Below are 19,705 nucleotides of genomic sequence, written 5' to 3'. Positions count from 1 at the left end.
TGTATCTTATTTCTGCAATTATTGAAATCAACTATAATTCTGTTCAAAAAAAGAAAACAACTATAATTAACCAATATAACTTCATTATCAAATTTAACATCTTAGAAAAGATAATACTATATTTACTGTATTTATCCGTAAAATTATTTAGGTGATTTTAATTGGAAAACCAAAAATAAACCATTTAAGGAGCAGTACTATGTTCTCTCCTTTTAATTAATGTAATTCAAACTATTAATTACTAAATAAAAGACAATAAATTAATCTTATATGTTTTTCGATTGTGCACAAAACCAAATCGACCTAATACTGAATGCAAATTCTACATTGATTCCACTTGCACTTTAACAGAGGCTAGTGCTTTTTGAATGTTCTCAATGGAAATTATTTTTTATATATAGTGGTTCAGTCCCATGGAATAAAAAATAAAAGCTATATAAACTTCAGGGAACCATACACAGGCCAAAATAGAGTAATTCTAGTTTTAGGTTCTAAATATTTATTCTTAAATGTTTAGGTTCTAATTTTATTGTATGTTAGCAAACTGAGAACAAAAAATGTCTAGTATAAGATCTCTTAGAAGTGTTTTAGACATTGCTCAAATTGATATAAGTCAAGATTAAAAAACATACAAGTTACAAAAAAAAGAATTCAGAAACTGTCAAACTCGACTGATCGAGAGAGACTTTTGACCAATCAAATTGCGATTTGTAGAATTTTAATTGAAGTCCAACCGCCCGTGAAACATTTAGGGTTTGTGTCCAACATTGCTAGGTATAAAAACAAAACACTAATACACATTTTTCAAGTCTTGAGAGTTACTCCTGTGAGATCCGTGAGATTCTGTAATCTTCTAACTTTACAAATACCTACCGGAGATCAAATCCATATTGCTAGTACTACTGGAATAAAGTTGCTGCGAAGCCTTCAGCTATCAAATGTACTAAAGATCAAAGCATGAGTAACTATCCTAGGCCCCACTACTTATTTCATTCAACTCATACAGACTTCATTAGGTACTCATCAACGTTCATTACAATTTTCTAATTTGATCTCAATAGTTTGCCCATACCTTCCACGTTCAGTGTGTTTCTTCTTTCTCTCACTTTCTTTTCCCCATAGAGTCATGTACAAACCAAGAATGATCAACATAGCTCCTAAGATACTGCAAATGTTTGAAAATAGAAATAAATCAGAATCTACCATTCACATTCCTTTGAAAGAAAAGAAAAAGGCTTGTAAAAAATAAAAATAAAAAAATCTCAAACAATTGGGGAAGTGATCCAAGCAAGTAAATGTATATACCTTCCCAAGTGCAATGCCTCTCTTAAAATTAGTAGTCCCATAATAGCTGTAAGTAGAGTACTCAATGGTCTAAATGCTGTCATGAAAACTGGACCTTTTCTTTGTGAAACCAATGTTTGAAGATAATACGTAATTCCATATATTGCAACTCCCTATAAAATGTGACATTTACATAACAGCTTAAATTATGTATCAAAACTATGTACAATATATAATTCCATATAGTCGAATTCCTTGAAAAATGGGTATTGTTCTAGAACTCACACTATAAATGGGAGCAAGAAGGGTGATGTTCCATGACAACCTCCAAGAGGAAAGTTTATGATCAAAAATTGCTGCCATGATTGTTGAGAGTAACGTGCCTGATAAGCTTGTCAATGCTGTAAGAGCTAAAGGAGATGGGTACTCCTCTATTGTTTTAGCCTGGATTAGTCATCAGACATCAGTTAGTATCATCACAAAAAGTATAAACAATATATGGTTTCATACAACGTTATCCTCTAGCTAATGCAAACAAGGCAGGGAAACATAAAAATTGCACTGAGAAAAGGTAATCAAGAATGCTTAGGATTTAGGCTTGTGTGTGTTTGTTTCTTAAAAAAATAAAATAAAAAAATAAAACCCTAGGGAAATCAAAATTTGATTTTTAAAAAATGCTTTAATCGTTAAAAAAGAAAATAAAAATGGAGGTAATAGTTTTAGATTTTGGGAATACATGGTTCTTGAAAAATGGTATCAAAACTACTTATATGCGACTTTGAGTATTGTGTGGCTTTCGTTATAGTAGCAAATGCCTACCTTCAATTCATAAGAATTTCCAAAGTGTAAGTGGGGCAAATTGAAGTGGGTAGTGCCTATTACACGCTGCCTATTACATACCACAACATACAAACATTTCAATTCAAAAAGTTTTGAACTAAAATTTCAATTAGAAAATAGACTAAGTTTTTATTCAGGATTAGACAATGACCTCATAAATAATAAATACTTTAATTAAATATATGACTCTCGACTTATTAAATTTTGAGAACAATTACTCTTAAAAATACTTCCTCGTTAAATAAAATGAAAAATAAATAAAAGAAGGAGGAAATAGGCCTATAAAGACTTCCTTACTGCAGGACCTTTCCAATTCAACAATGAAGAATAAAATGAAAGAATAGCTCATTTATAAGTAAATATATGGTTATAATCCTTGTTAATTTTTCAAAGGGTGACTAGTTTTGTCTTGAGAAAGAGTTTTTTGAAGTCCCACACTGAAATATAAGAAATAATGCTATGTTGGGTTAAGATAGCTTGAACCCGATTAATTAATTCAATTACTCAAGCTGATTAATTAAGTTCAACTGCGTGCAAATCGTGATGGTACCAACAAATCACCAAAAATACTAAGTGCAGCAGAAAATAAATTGAACACGGTGATTTGTTGATAAATGGGAAAAACCTCGCAAGGCAAAAATTCCACCGAATGATTTTAAAGTCACCACTCTCAAGAATTCACTAATCAACAATCAAACGGTTACAAGTATAAGGAATTTTGCCAACTACGTTTGGCCTATCCCGAAATACCAACCTACAGTTGAACCTTCGCTCTAATACCCAATTGGACTTGATCTTGTAGTAGCCTTCTTTCCCTTGACGCACAAACCTCCAATTTGCGACTAACACTTTGCACAAATCTCAAGTACATGACTAACCCTAGCAACTTGAACAGATGTTGTGGCTGCAAAGTTCTTCACTTTATCAACAATGAAGATTTGGAAACACTCGGTTACAAAACCTTATGGTGTATAAACGCAGTAGCTTCACACAGAGAATATAAGTCTCTTGGTCTTTGTATCCTTATGTGACAGTCTTTAAAATAAGCCTTATATATGTCTGGGCTGAATTTCATATCTGGAAATTCTGAAATCGTAATTCTCGATAGATCGAGCTACTGTCGAGCTATCTATTGGTAGCAAACATTTGTTGAGTTATCTTTCGAGACTTAATGAACAACTTTTCTTAACTTGTTTCTTGGACCAATCTGCATATCTTTAATACTTGACTTGAACAATATATTTCTTAAAGTACTAAACTCATCTTAGATCTTTCCAATTACAAGTAAAATGCATTTTATTAAAGGATTAGCCAATTACAACAAAATATGACCTTAACATGCTATATGGAACAGGTTTGGGTCCAATGTACAAGAACACTCAACATTATTACTATTATTTTTTTAATGATTGGAATAATTCACCTTGTACAGATTTAAAAACAATAGTGATTGGATGCCAATGATTTGGAATGTGGAGTGCCATTGATTTGGATTGTAACAATGTGTGCATTCGAATGTTGGGTCTCACATTAGACATGTATTAAGTTTTTATTTATTTATTTATGGGAAGACTACTAATATTATTCAAAACGAGAGGCAATAATTATATCTCGAAAAAGAACTTGTTCTAAGAAACAAGGACTCTCTTCAATCTAAACAAAGAAATCAACAATGCTTAAGCAGATTTTACCAGTAAATAGGTAGATCTATTACCTTGCCTATAAAGTTGACAAGATTAAACACACAACAAACTTACCCAATGAAATCGAATAATCCAATTCAAGTCTAATAGTTTCTGTAAGGTTGAAATTTATCAACCATCTAGTTGGTTTTATTTCGTGCCAATTTGCTTGTAATTTAAGCACTTAGTAACCCTGTATTTAGGTGGGATTATTGTAAGGGTAGTGTGTGAGCAGTTATGAAGAAAAGTTCAAGTATGTGCAAAAAAGCAGAGCTTCGCGGCTAGGACTTGCGGGTGACTCGCAGCTGCAAGTCGCCAACTTCAGGCATGTGAGATGCACGCAGGGAAGCTGAAGGGTCGCGCCAGCTATCGCACTACAGGACAAAAGTCCCAGGCTGGCTAGGCCATTATGTCGTGACTTGATTTCGCAACTTGGACAAGCCGCGAGACCAAGCCGCCAATTTACCCTGTTTGGCAAAAATCTATCTCTTCGTATTCTCATCTCACCTCACTATATATAGACCCTTATACCCACTAAATGTAGAGAGCTTCTAGAGAGAATTTTGTGAGAGAAAATCCTAGAGAAAAACAAGATTGCCTCATCCCCAATATTCATCTAAGAAACTCTACAAATTCCTCTACTCTCTTCCTCTCCATTGTCATACCCTTGAGAGGTCTTTGACCAAATCCTTATCTCACCACACCCACGTCTGTGAGAAGGTTTATTTGGTGCTGAGGGAAGCAGTTTGGAGGGAACCAATATACATTGGTTAATGTTATGGTTAAGTAGCGGAATCCGGTAAGTTAGAAAAGAAAAAGGTTCGGCGCAACCTCGTTCGAGCAAGAAGCTTGGAGGGCTTAGGTACCTAGGTAGATTAGGCTTGGAGGGTCTATTACTATTCATGTATCCTAACTACATTTTCTAGTGGATTATTAACCGCTTGGAGGGCAGCGGAGAGGTTTTACGCCGAGGATTTCGGTTTCCTCTTCGATAACACATCATGTGTTGTCCGTGTGTTTGCATCGTTCTTCCCTTTATCTTTGCCTTATATTTACTACTGTGGATGCGTTTATATTTGGCTTAGATTGTCTATCAAGTCTGTTATTGGCTTTTTATCCTGTTCCGCACATTAATTGTTTGATATAAAGCTTGAGTTGGTATTTTTATAATTTGGGGTCTAAACGTTCAAGGGTGTTTCATACCCATATTGAACTTTCAATTGGTATCAGAGCGGGTACACTTGTTGTGGTTTTCATACCTGAGTGTGATCCTTGACCCCTTGTTGAGATGGATAGGTCTCAATCTCTCACTGTTCCACCATTTTTTGATGGTAATAATTATGCATTTTGGAAAGTCCAAATGAGAGCATTTTTATGCTCTATAGATGATACTATTTGGGATGCAGTTAAGATTGGTTGGACCAAGCCGACAGATCCTAAGTCCACTTGGGATAAGGTAGCTCTCGCAACAGCCAATGCTAATAGTAAAGCTTTAAATTCTATTTTTTGTGCTGTGTCTCCTGATGAATTCCACAGGATCTCTCATATGACGGTAGCCAAGGAAGCTTGGGAGATTTTGGAGACGACATATGAGGGTACAAAGAAAGTTAAGGACACAAAACTTCAAATGCTTACCACAAAATTTGAAGAGTTCAAGATGGGGGATGATGAACCATTTGATTCATTCTATGGGAAGCTCAATGAAATTGTAATTGCTAAATTCAATCTTGGGGAGAAAATTGAAGATAATAAGGTGGTGAGAAAAATTTTGAGGTCCTTACCGGAAAGCTTTCAGGCAAAAGTCACAGCCATAGAGGAAAGCAAGGATTTGGATGAAATTAATATCCAAGAGCTAATTGGGTCACTTTAAACGTATGAGCTTGGACTACCTTCCCACAAGACAAGTAAATCGTTTGCTCTTAAAACCATCACCGAAAGAATGGATAATCCTTCCGAAGAAGATGGAGTGGAGAAAGAAGTAGTATATCTTGCGAAAAACTTCCAAAAATTCTTGAAAATGAAGAATAGTGGAAAATCATTCAACAGAGGGAAATTTTCATCTTCAAGAGGTGATAGGAAAGAGTTTACGAGGAAAGAAGGGAAGGATTCTCAATCTTCTTCAGACATTGTGTGCTATGAGTGTAATGGCCATGGACATCTAAAGAAGGAGTGTCCAAATTTTCTGAGAGGAAATGGCAAGGCTTATGCCACGACACTCAGTGATTCAAAATCTTCTGATTCTGACTCGGAAAAGAGCTGTGACAGAGAGGGAAACTACTCCGCCTTCATGACCATTGCTCATGTGGAGTCATCGGATGATTTGGGTGCACTTGTGAAGGAGCTTGGTGAGCATTCTAATTCAGAGTCTATTGGGATTGTGGAAGAATCAGTTGCTGAAGAGGAAGAGAATACAACTAATCTTCAAGAAAATTACACCTTACTTCTTGAGAAGTCGGGAGAGTATTCTAGAGTAGCCAAGGCAGCTGTAAGGAAAATGAAGAAAGCTGAGGAAGATTACAAAAGTCTCTTGATCAGATATAAAGAGGCTAAGTGTGAGATTGAGACACTAAATGGTGAGCTATCTGAAGCATATACAAAGGTGAGATTTCTTGAACAAGAGGTTGCGCAAGCTCATGCTAAGATAGAGAGAGTCTCCTCTCAGAAGTTAAAGGATGTTATATCATCTCAAAAGTCTTCTTCAGACAAGTCCGGGTTGGGATACACCAGAGGAAGCTGCTCATCAGCCAAAGTCACCAAAGGAGTAAAGTTTGTGAAGGCAAACGAGACGGTTGTTGAAGGGTCCATTCTTGAGAAAGATGAGGATGTAAAAAGGGAGAATGTGGCTGAGCAGCGAATGGTGAATAAGCCCCGAAATCAGTCTATGGCTAGAAATGAAACTAGAGAAAGATCTCTCCCAAGAACACAACGAAGTCCTAGAATAGATTATGTGTGTCATTATTGCGGATTGCAAGGACATACCAGACCCAATTGTCAAAAGCTGAGATCAGACAGTAATGCAAGTGCACTTTGGTCACGAGGAAGGAGAAATGACATGAGATCTTGGGGTGGTGAGCAACTAAGAAGTCAAAACTGTGATCTCGGTATGACGGATGTGATGAAAATGATTGGTGCCTTCACCACTTGTTTGGAGAGTTTCACCAGAAGGTTAGAAAGTCCTAACTTTCATACCCAATTCGTCAAGGATATCACCCTAAACGCACGTGACGTGTGGGTGACAAAGGGTACTCATGCATAAGCATTACAACGTGTCCATGCATCAATACTTCCAATGTGTGTGTTTATGCTTATTTGGGTGCTTCTTGCTAGTTTTTCGATTTTTGTTTGTCTTTGGTTCAAATTTTTTACAATGTTCTTTATGTTATGTTTTTTATCAATCTTTTACTATTTTTGTGTCAAAAATCCAAAAACACATAAAAAGTAGAAAATCCAAAAAGTTTGATCACCTTGTTAAGTTTTTTGTCTCAAAGCATGTTTTGCCTTGTACCTTTGTACTTATGGCTTTATGCATTTAACGAGCTTACCTTGTCTCTCATGCACTCATATCATTGTGGAAGAAATTCTGAAATCTATGTGACTGTTATAAATAGATCTTCAACCTTGTCATGAATGACTAGTGAATGGTTTTGTTGATCTTGAGACATGCATAGACTCATGCCTATATATCTTCCCACTTTTTTTTTTTTTTTTGCCTAAAAGAGCTCTCTAAATGTAAATCTCCAAATGAAAAGAGATATAGAGCTGCAAAAGCCTATCGCACAAACTAGTATTCGACTAGGAAAAAGGGAAAGCAACCAAAATAAAATGTATGAATGATGCCCAAAAAGCCAAAGGCTAACACATCAATTGAAATATCAAAAATTTCAGGCATCTATCTCTCAACGAGATTTTCTTTACTTAAAAATTGCAAATGATATGCTGAATATGGAGCCAAATGTAAAGCTCCAAAAAATTGTTATCAAGTACTTGTGGGAGGTCATATATGCATGTTTCTATAATTGAGATAGATCACACAATCTAATGCTAGTTGTGTATGCCTTGATTGAATTGATCATTGAAGCTTCACATTGGACTAAGGACTATCTCATTTTTTATATCCACACACAACACACAAGTCTATGTTCAATGAATGTCATATTCATTTGTGTGATTGTACTTGATTAAATGTGTTTTCACATGCTCAATCTTTGTTGGTCAAACACAAAAATATTTTTGAATGTTTTGATTTGTTTTTGGAAAGTACTTTGTTTTTACAAAAATGTCAAAAATTTCAAAAACAGTGTTGCCCTGTTTTGGTGACTAAGTCGCGAGTTGGCCCAGTCGCATGTCCCAGTCGCAAGATCACTCAGAGATTTTTCGCAGCTAACTGGCGAGTAAATACTCTAATCGCGAAAAAGACTTAGAAATTTTTTCCAAAATTTGAGTTTTCTTGTTTTCGCAGGTCAGTGTGGCGACTGGTTCGCTGGTGGAAGGTCCAGTCACGAGAAGTATTCAGAGAATTTCGTGGCTCATATCGCGACTATCTTGTGGGTAGACCTTCCAGTCGCGAAAAACACTTAGAGAAATTTCTCAAGTTTCTTCTCTTCACAGTGTTTCGCGGCTTAACCTGGTGACTTACTAGCGACTTGATCCAGTCGCGAAAAATGCGTGTTTTGCATTTTAAGGACAAATTTTAAAATAGTTTTTTAGTTTTTCCCTCGAAGTTCAGTGTCTGTTCATCTTCTCCTCAAAATATCTTTCTCAACACTCCGTGGTTCTTTGGAAAAACTCTCATTTTCTGCATCATGTCTTCATCAAACATCAAGAATAAGGTATGGGTTTTCTTTCCCTCATTTCATTTTTACTATGTTGACCGTTACCTTCTTGTTTTGAACATTGCACATGTGTTATGCGATATATTGTGTTCAAAAATGGGTTCACCTAATATGGTGAATATGTTTGTTTGAGGTTATTGTCTTTGGTTGCTGAGTTTATTTTGCATCTTATCTGTGCTTAGTATGCTTGTCTCTTGTTTGAACATTATTCGTTTGATAGTGTTTCTCTTTACTCATTAGACATATGGGTTTGGGGTTTATGTGGTGCTTTCGATGTGTGGCCTTGGGTCATTTGTCTATGGTTCTATAGTTTTTAGAGAGTTTGTGCTCCTTGGGATGTTTCTGTGCTTCAGTGTGGAGTGTGTATCATTTTAACTATTTGTTCTCTTAATGTTAATCTAATTCTTGTGTTTGTGATTAAGTGAAATTTTTCCCCACATTCTTAACTGAATCTAATCAAGTTGATGTTGGTTTCCTATGGTATTGCATCTGGTACTTTGTTGTGTGGTTGCTCTCTTACAGATGTCTCGGCAATCCTCTAAAGGAAAAGAGGTTACGAAAGAAGAGGACACATTACCTGTTGCAAAAAGAACACGGTCTTCCTTACAGCCATCTACTGAACTCAATATTGAGTTGTTCAGAACTCCTCAACACCTTGATGCTTACTCAAGCATTTTTGACCGGGGAACTCCTATAGTAGAACGGGAGGTCAGATTTGACACTTTGGACACCATTTTTGTCCCTCGGATCTTCGAGGCAAAAGATTGGGCAGCATTATTTAGAAATTTTGTTGATCCGATGATTCAACTAGTGAAGGAGTGTTTTGCTAACACAGTTGATCTTGGGACTGAACTACATTGTCTGGTAAGAGGAACAGAGTTCATCATTAGTCCAGGCACCATAGCTGAACTTCTCAAAATCACACGACCTGCGGATGCCGATCTAACTCCGTATGATGATCGTACTCCAGTGATTCAGGACATTCTCCAAGTTCTTGGTCCTAACCATGACATTTCCAGTGCCGGCACATCCATTAGTACTATCAAGTTTTCACCTAATTTGACAGCATTGAAGCTGATTATGTTTTCAAACCTCTATCCATTGACCAACACGGTGTATATAAACCTTGGAAGGGCACAATTTCTATGTGATCTCATCACAGGCACCACCATTGACATCTGTGCTCATATTTTTCACATCATAAGAAAGACAGCAACCCGAACAGTAGCACGAGGGTGCCTTCCATTCTGTAGTCTTATTATGAAGTTCATTCTAAGTGAAGGTGTTACTCCTCCCTCAATTGGGAACATGATTGCTCGTCCTTGACCAATCTTTATGTTCACTCTACAAGCCAGCAGGAGTCATTCATCCAAAACCCCAAAGAGTGCACATCTATTTTTTGCTACTTCTTCTACTCCTGAGCCAGATTCACTTGTCCATGCCATCCATGCTTCACAGCAACCAAGCACTACACAACCATAGTCTGCTCCTCAGCCTGACAAGTTGAAAATGTTCTTTGATAACCTCCATAAACATCTTAAGGAAATGGAGAAGACCCTCAGAGATGGCCAGAGAAAGCAGTCAGAGAGATTGGCCGCCATGCAGGACCAAATTGATGTCTTGGCAGCTCAAGTTTATGGCATTTTCACAAAATTGCAACACTGACCCTTTGGCCATTCGTGTAAAAAAGGGGGAGAACTTTTGGGGCAGCTCTTGAGGGGGAGTGCTCGTTTTGAGGGGGAGATTTCTTCATCATTTTCTTTTTCATTTAATTCTCTGTATATAAAACTTTGATAACTCAAAATACTGTGGTGGTAGTTGTTTATTTCAGCATTTATATAGTATGATGTTATTCAGCTTTAGTTTTTTATGTTGTTGTTTTGTACCCATGATGCTTTGGTAAGCTTTAAGGGTTTGTTCTTATGCATAGTTTGTAGGCCTTTGTGGTTTGTGCCATGCTTTATGCAGCCTTTGTGCTTTGTTTAATCAGTACTTCTAACTAAATGTCTTGCATTTTCCTCTAAGTACTGTCACTCTTGTGCCCTTGTAGGATTTTTTCTAGATACACATACTTCATGTACTGTGCATTGGTTGAGTGTTGGTCATTCAAGCAATTTACCTTGTGTTTATTGTCTTGAATGTCCGGATGTTCATTCCAAGTGTCAATGAGTATTATGATCACTTGGCTATAGTGATTACCTATTTTGGTCTTGCCATGGTTTACTGCATTGTTCCATTATGCATGATCGGATTGTGCTTGCTCCATATGCATTATAAGTTTCTGTATATAATGAACTTATTGTGTTGTTGTGTTTCAGGAGTTACTTGTTCTTATGGTTCTAAAGCTTCGCAGACTCTAGAGTTAGGTGTGAGTGAGTTTTCTAACTGTTCCCAACTCACACGTTAAGTCTAGAGTTTGTTTTAGGGTTTTGTCACGGAATAGCCAAAGGGGGAGATTGTAAGGTTGAAATTTATCAACCATCTAGTTGGCTTTATTCCATGCCAATTTGCTTGTAATTTAAGCACTTAGTAACCCTGTATTTAAGTGGGATTATTGTAAGAGTAGTGTGTAAGAAGTTGTGAAGAAAAGCTCAAGTATATGCAAAGAAGCAGAGCTTCGCGGCTAGGACTCGCGGGTGGCTCGCAGCTGCAAGTCGCCAACTTCAGGCACGTGAGATGCACGCAGGGAAGCTGAAGGGTCGCGCCAGCTGTCGCACTACAGGACAAAAGTCCCAGGCTGGCCAGGCCGTTACGTCACGACTTGATTTCGCGACTTGGACGAGTCGCGAGACCAAGCCGCCAATTTACCCTGTTTGGCAAAAATCTATCTCTTCGTATTCTCATCTCACCTCACTATATATAGACCTTTATACCCATTAAATGTAGAGAGCTTCTAGAGAGAATTTTGTGAGAGAAAACCCTAGAGAAAAACAAGATTGCTTCATCCCCAATCTTCATCTAAGAAACTCTACAAATTCCTCTACTCTCTTCCTCTCCATTGTCATACCCTTGAGAGGTCTTTTACCAAATCCTTATCTCATCACATCCACATCTGTGAGAACGTTTATTTGGTGCTGAGGGAAGCAGTTTGGAAGGAACTAATATACATTGATTGATGCTATGGTCAAGTAGCGGAATCCGGTAAGCTAGAAAAGAAAAAGGTCCGGGGCAACCTCGTTGGAGCAAGAAGCTTGGTTGGCTTAGGTACCTGGGTAGATTAGGCTTGGAGGGTCTATTGCTGTTTATGTATCCTAAATACATTTTCTAGTAGATTATTGACCGCTTGGAGGGCGGCGGAGAGGTTTTACGCCGAGGACTTCGGTTTCCTCTTCGATAACACATCGTGTGTTGTCCGTGTGTTTGCATCGTTCTTCCCTTTATCTTTGCCTTATATTTACTTCTGTGGATGTGTTTATATTTGGCTTAGATTTTCTATCTAGTCTGTTGTTGGCTTTTTATCATGTTCCGCACATTAATTGTTTGATATAAAGCTTGAGTTGGTATTTTTATAATTTGGGGTCTAAACGTTCAAGGGTGTTTCATACCCATATTGAACTTTCAGTTTCGATCAGTTTCGTTGATACAATACACCAAGATCCCTTTAGACAAGTTTCATTGCACTAGGTATTGAAAACAACCCCATGATTCCAACGCTAAATTGGCTTAGCTATCCTCTAATTCTTAAGTCCTATAACTAGTTTCATGTAGCTAAAGTGGCCTTCAAAGATATCGAGGATCATTGTTGTGGGAAGCCAACCTGATGGCCACAATGGTCTTAAGAGTTTTGCTATTTTTACTTCAATGTCAATGAGATTGCGATGGAAAGTTTTTTCCCCAATCTCTTCTTTCAAACTCCCATTTCTCTCACAACCTTCAATCATTCCATCAAGCCCACTCTTTTTCTTCAGATTCACTTCCCCCTCACGCCACCTCCTCCCTCTCTTCATTGTTGTCATCATCGACATTGAAAGATAGGGAAATCAATTGTATTTGAGTGCTAAATTAAAATTGAAGTTTACTTGATAACCTAAGCTTTTTTTTTTTTTTTTTTAATCGTTTTTGAGTTGCTAACTTCCTAGCCTAACATGATCGAGTCGTGTGGCAATTGATCCTAAACCCAATTGAATTTGTGAACACCCTTATGAGTTGATTTAGATTATTTAGGTGATTACAAGGTGAAAGATCAGATTTGTGCTAAAACACAAGAGCTTGTTCAAACCCCCAATTAAAAAATACGGCTAGATTGCTTTTACTTTAACTTAGACTAAATGCAGAACAAGAGTAAATAAGCGCAATGAACTGATAACACTACCCTAAGCCATATTTATCCATAATCAACAATAAAATGAAAGCTTAAAGAGTAGGGAAAAGAAATGTAAACACAAGATAACACCGAGATGTGTTATCGAAGAGGAGATAGAAGAACTTGGCGAAAAACCTCTTTGAAACCCTCCAATTTGAAATTGATCCACTAGAGAATAAAGTTAGAGTACACGAATAACAAAAAACCCTCCGAGCTTAGTCTACCCCATGTACTTAAGTCCTCCAAGCTCCTGCTACCAACTGACTTCTTAGAGCCTTGTCTTCTCTAACTTTCCGGATCTCGCAATTCAACCCAATTGCATTTGCCAATGAATGGCTCCTTCCAATGCTTCTTAGCAGCACCAAAATATCTCTTTACATTCAGTATGGGTGTGATAAGTGTTTGGGCTAGAAACCTCTCAAAGATCTAGAAATTGAGAGATAGGAGTTGAGGAAAACTACAAGAAAATGTGTAGATGATTGTGGGTATAACAATCTCTAACTCTCAAGTGTATTTTCTAGGGTTTCCTCTTTAAAAAGCACTCCTTACGCTTTGTGGGTAATGAGGGACAAAGACTTTCACGGGTCCTTCACAGGTTGGCCTTACCCGTGAAACAGTCACGAAAATGACAGCCTAGCACGACTCTTCATCTTCCAGTTATGTGCTCTACAGATGGCCTTTTCTTGGGTTGCTTTTTGCAAGCTACTAGCGAGCCAATCATAAAATCCACTTGTTCATCTTTTGAAGCTTGATTCTTCACCGATCTCTCGCACTCATCCCTTACAATTAAACCCACATACATACAGGAAAAATGATTGAAGAAATTACAATAAAATTTGGCACGGAATTAAAGCCAACACAACATAGTTGGAAATCACAACTTTACACAAGGAATTTGAAAGCTCAATAGTGTAAAACACTATAGCTTATTTAGACCCTTAATTTTAAACTTACGACTAAATTGGTTTTACTCTACTTAACTAAGTACGAAATAAAAGTAAATGAAATGCAAAAAACTAGAACTACTCTCTAGTGCATAAACATAAACAATAAAAAATAAATGTAAAGCATAAAGAGTAAAGGAAAAGAGATGCAAACACGAGATAACACTGAGATGTGTTATCGAAGAAGAAACCAACGTACTCGGCAAAATACCTCTCTACGGTCCTCGAAGCCAAAATGATCAACTAGTGAATAAAGTTGGAGTACAAGGATATCAAAAAAACTCTCCATGCCTAATCTACTCTATGTACTTGAACCCTCCAAGTTTTAGCTCCCAACGGACTTCACCGAGTCATGTCTTCATTAGTTATCCCTACAATTAGCTCCAAGTTGCATCTGCCAATCAATGGCTTCTTTCAATGCTTCCCACAAGCACCAAAACTTCTCTCAACACTTAGATTGAGTGAGGTAAGTGTTTGGGCTAAGAACCTCTCAAGGATTTGTAATTAGAGAGGTAGGAGTAAAGGAAAACTAAGAGAAATTGTTTAGATAATTGTTGGGTTTAAAATTTCTAACTCTCAAGTGTATTTCTAGGGTTTTCTCTTTAAAAATCTCTTTACAATTTTGTGGGTAATGAGGGCTTATATAGTGTAGGTAAAGAAGTGAGGAAAGCACACTTTAAAATCTTCTAAGCAATGAGTTTCATAGGTCATTTGTGAGTTGTTCTAGTCACGAAATGACTTGTGAAATGCTTCCTAGCACTTGACTATTCAGCTTCCAGCATGTGCTTCTTGTGTGGCCTTTTGCAAGTTGTCAACTTGCAAGCAAGTCGCGCACTTCACTATTCTTCACAAATTTTCACCAAACTCTCACACTCAATCCTTACATTAAATCCCACAAACATACAGGGAAATGATTTACTAAATAGAATCAAATTTGACATGGAATAAAAGTCATTAGAACATAGTTGAAAATCATAACTTTTCAGAACTCTAATTGTAATTAGTCATTTTTGGGTGTTGCATAGATGGATCTAGCATCTTCTTAGATTTGTGTGTGTTTTGCTTTTGTTGGGGGCACCACAATTTTACTCTACAACCAGTCTAAAAATAAGCCCACGATGTGTGATGTCGAAGGCTATAAAAAATTTGAGTATGTCTTCCTCATCACCAATTGGTTTTATGATGAAATGAAACAGCTCACGGTTCGACAGTCTTGTTTATTTTTTATCTTCATTTGCTGTGCTCCCTTCCAATAACTTTAAAGGGTAGAAAACAATAAACCGTAACACAGTAGATAACAAGAAAGCTATTTTAATTGCTGGATAATGATTTTTGATCACCTGTAAGATGTAGAATGCTGAGTAAGAAAGGATTGAAATGACAAGCATGAAGGATCCCTTTAGCCAATTTTTGTCCAACGATGCTTTTGAAGTGAAGGTTTGATGCGAGTGTTGGGTATGTAGTACTGAAACCACAACGATACCCTTGTATAGGGTCATTAGTGTAGCACCAGCAAATGCAACAACTGTTCCGACTATCTTTGCTTTCGCACCACGTTGGGAAATGTCTAATTTCTCCATCCTGAATTCATAAAAAATAAGCATAACTTCTTTAAATGAGTTATTCCATTGTCTCTGACTATGAGTGATATATTATAGACCCGAGGGTCCAAAAGTCCACTATATTACGTAGCCCAGATGCTAATTGTTTAACCTGTACAGGATCCCTAGCTTTACTAAATTTACCTATAGTCAGTTTAGGGTATTCTTCACAACAAAGCAGTATCTCACACAAAGGAGATAGATAAAAGTGATTGATCCATACCTGCACAAGATTGCTAAGAGAAAGGTAATCGATGGAAGTAAGTTGCCTGCAGCGGCTGTAAAAGTTGATGATGTGTATTCGAGTCCGGCATAGTAAAGTGTTGTGGCTAACACTGCTCTAAATTATTAACAAAGAAAGTCCTGAGTTAGTTAGGAATAATGATATATGCACAAACTATTTTATAATATTTTTACGAATTATTGTTGTGGCTAATTTCTTACTAGTTCTCATCTATGCCCACCACTAACATTTTTTTTTTTTTCATTACCAATAACCACTCACTACGTCAACAATTTTATAAATTTTTATGTAAAAAAGTTTGCATCACAAGCATTTCCGTTTGGCATTAATTGGGTAATACCTAGAAACAATACCTTCTTCTTAATAAGTTAAATTACAAAACTTTGTTATACGAACCAATAAAGTACAAATAATGTTATCTTTTGTGAATACAGTTAAATTCAATATGGTTATATGTTTGACTATAATGGAAATTAAACCTAATGTATTGCTTACCTAAATTTTACCCATTGCCATTTGAAAGAAAAGTAGACTTGGACACTGAATGACTCATTTGTAGACAATTTACTCACCCTAGTAAACCCAGGAAAAAGATATTGCGCAAGATTGGAATGCTAATTTTGTTGTGATTATCCCTGCCAAAGAAATTCTAAATGGTTAGTAGCAATTCAAGCGTATTTTGTCTTTTAATTTGCATTTCACTGAAAAAGTAAAATTCTGTTCAAATAAATTACAACTAATTTAAATATTTAAATATTTATATGATCAAATTTCAAATAAATTTAACTATGTTTTTGTGAGTTAGATCGAAATAATACACACTTTATCAGTTTTAGAATAAGTTGGTTACATGTGAATCTTTTCAAGAAATGCTTAATTTTGAGCACATACGTTATTTATATCCAAAATCTTTTTTTGATAAATTGTTGTCAATAATTTTCAATAGAAAGGCCATGGTTCAAATATATTTGTTTTAGTTTTAGCATAATAAGTTGGAAAGTTTAGTTATATTACTGAAGACATCAATTGGAACATACTATGAACACTATAACTATTTATAGTCACTTTACTCATTGTCTTTTCTATTTTCTGTAATTAAAGCTAAATATAATTATAATTTTTTAAATATTTATTTTATTTAGTTTTACATTTATTGGTTGAGAATTCATGCCGTTTTACAAACAATTGCAACTTATAAATCACCTTCTTTCGTTGTGTTATTAATCCCAATAACGACACAACTTAGACTTTGCTAGCTAGGACGGAAGAAATTAGTTGTTTTTTAATTTAAATATTTGCTAAAAAATTTATTGTAAATTAAAATGACAAATAATTTCTGTCATGCTCTTATTTTATCTTTCGATTATAGAATTTGAAGGGAGAGAATGAAGGATGGAAACGGAATACAAGTAAAAATATATACACACAAACAATAGCGGAGTTAGAAATTTTTATTTTGGGGGCTTGAATTGCGACACTAATATATCTATCCCCTCACACAACCCCCCCCCCTTTGATCTTCTCTTTGAATGTTCTTCGTATTCGAAGTTGAAGTTCTTGAATTCCTAGAGGCTTCAGGGCTTGATTCTAGCAAAACTTCTCTACTTCTGAATCTTCTTTGATGCTGCTTATGCTCTAGATGTCTCGGTGTCTTCCAAGATCTCTCCCAAGATGTCTTGGTGTGTTGAAATGCCTTAGGAAGGCTTCTATTTATAGGATATTAGAGGTGGGTGAGCAATATGCGACAGAGTCTAATTGGTGATGTGTATCACAGTCTGATTGGAAGAGCTTTAAGACTTTTTCTCCAAGACATGTGGCATCTTTTGATTGGCCGAAATATCTTGATTTTCAAGGTGAAACATGTTAGCACCCAATTGGACTACTTATGTCATTGCTTACATACGCCGGGCTGCTTATGTCATTATTACACATACTGATGTGTGATTGGTTTTTGCATACATTTTATGTCTATATTTCAATGACACTTGACAAATTTCTATTGGTTTCTGAATAGTGATAGCAAAACCTAGTAGCAGTATGTGGCGTTCTGTAATTGGTTGTATTTTGTGAACTTGATCTTATGATAGGTTGGAATTTTCTCTCCACACACACTTTTTAAATCATAGTGGAGATAATTGTAGAATAAATTATGGAATATATATATATATATTTAAATAATAGTGGAGATAATTGTAGAATAAATTATGGAATATATATATATATATATATTCCATAATTTATTCTACAATTATCTCCACTATGATTTAAAAAGAGTGCAGTTATAGCTTTAGAAGCAAGTGAATATGGAGTTAAAGATGGAAGAACAGGAAGAGAGTGCAAGAGTCGGAAGTGAAAGTAGAAAAAAAGAGAGATTAATTGATGTATTGACACCATATATTCTCTGCATAATTACCAATTTCTTCTTAGCTGGATTGATCATAGTCGTCAAGGTCTCTCTAGAGAAAGGCTTCAGTCGATATGTGCTAGTGCCCTATGGACAAGCTTTTGGAGCTCTAACTACTGGTGTTCTTGCACTTCTCTATGAAAGGTTTCCTTCCAATTTTTCCCTTCTTTTGGCGGTCATTTCTTATTACTATTGGCGCCAATCTTAATCTTCTACTTCGTTTTGTTTTTTTCTTTTAAAATATTTTCGTGCATGTATTTATAACCTTGTTAGCTTCTTACAAATTCTGCAATTAACAACTTCCATGGATTCTGGCTCATTAAATCACAGACGTGACACAAGAAAATAAATATGAAGCTCCGTTGTTTTGGAAAGTATTTTGAATTTCTTGTTTTCTGAACTTCTAAATTTATATACATAAGATGAATTTATGAATGACAGTAAATAATATTCTTTTAACATAAAATTTGATGCTCAAGTAATTAATATAGAAAATGTGTAGTGTACCACCGCACACCTTTAGTATGAGCTTCACATCTATACCCTATAGAATGCACATAATATAAATTCTTTATCTTTATATATATATATATATTAATGGGTCTAACATGCTGTGAGAAATTCTTTACGTGGAGTAGATACAAGAGGTAATTGTTGGCTTCATAAAAAACTAATTCTTAGCGTTTATGCTTTAAAGTAGAAGATATGGAGTATAAGATACCATTTAAGAGACACCATTATGTGAAAGATAGGAGTATCTTTCCCACCCACTATAATGGTGTCTATCATTTATTATAGTGGTTAAGGATAGGCACCACTTATAGTGGGTGGGAAAGATACCAAATCTACTTGCTTTTGGACTTTATATATATATATATATATAATTATTTAAATATTTTTAGAATTTAGTCTACAAAAATAAAAATTGCCCCCCAAATATTTGAATTAGTCCAATGATGATTTTAAAAAAAAATTGATTAATAGTTATAGATATAATTTTATTTTTCGTAGATTTAATTTTTATTGTAAAATGTGTTCTTATATTTGTTAAATATTTGATAAAGTTTGATATCAAACATGTCTGAATCTATCTTTTTCAACTCGTTATGTGGCGATTAACAAGTTATTGACTCATTAAAAAAATCATGTAACTAAAATTACACATGAAATGTGTCTTTAGTTGCCACATAATGGATTAAAGAAAGAGAGTTTCAAATATGTTTGGAGTCTAACTTATTCCTCCAAGTTATGGATTATTTTATTTTTGAGAATTTCATTAGTTGAATTGAAAGATTTTTTACTTACTTTACTATAAAATTTGATCATTTGTATTTAAAATTAATTTTTTTAGGAATTTCAAAATAAAAATGGAAAATTGAATTTTATTCTATGAAAGATCGCCATCAAATATAATTTTGATTGAAAATGCTAGCTCTTTTTTTCGGTGTGTGTATATATATATAACTTATAAAATAAAAAAAGTGTGTGTGTATATAAGAAAAAAGCATGTGTGTCTATATATATATATATATATAAATGTGTGTGTGTGTGTTTTGTGGTTGCGGGGGGGG

The 19,705-nt window shown here is 35.5% G+C and overlaps 1 protein-coding gene across 1 annotated transcript in view; it reads right to left on the bottom strand.

The window, feature by feature from the left end:
- Positions 1–701: 701 nt before the first annotated feature.
- Positions 702–19,705, bottom strand: part of LOC112017696 (WAT1-related protein At5g07050-like) — a 47,409-nt gene continuing 28,405 nt past the window's right edge. The window contains exons 2-7 of the mRNA XM_065774606.1: positions 16,303–16,379; positions 15,710–15,826; positions 15,226–15,466; positions 1,570–1,728; positions 1,306–1,457; positions 702–1,165 (exon numbers count right to left, since the gene is read on the bottom strand). Of these exons, the coding sequence (XP_065630678.1) occupies positions 1,024–1,165; positions 1,306–1,457; positions 1,570–1,728; positions 15,226–15,466; positions 15,710–15,826; positions 16,303–16,379 (888 nt within the window). The 3' untranslated portion in view covers positions 702–1,023. The remainder of the gene's footprint in view (positions 1,166–1,305; positions 1,458–1,569; positions 1,729–15,225; positions 15,467–15,709; positions 15,827–16,302; positions 16,380–19,705) is intronic.

Source organism: Quercus suber, unplaced genomic scaffold (assembly GCF_002906115.3).
Source record: "Quercus suber isolate HL8 unplaced genomic scaffold, Cork oak 2.0 scaffold_95, whole genome shotgun sequence".
Classification (NCBI taxonomy): domain Eukaryota; kingdom Viridiplantae; phylum Streptophyta; class Magnoliopsida; order Fagales; family Fagaceae; genus Quercus; species Quercus suber.
Note: the sequence above shows the minus strand (reverse complement) of the source record. Positions and strands in the feature narration are given on the sequence as shown.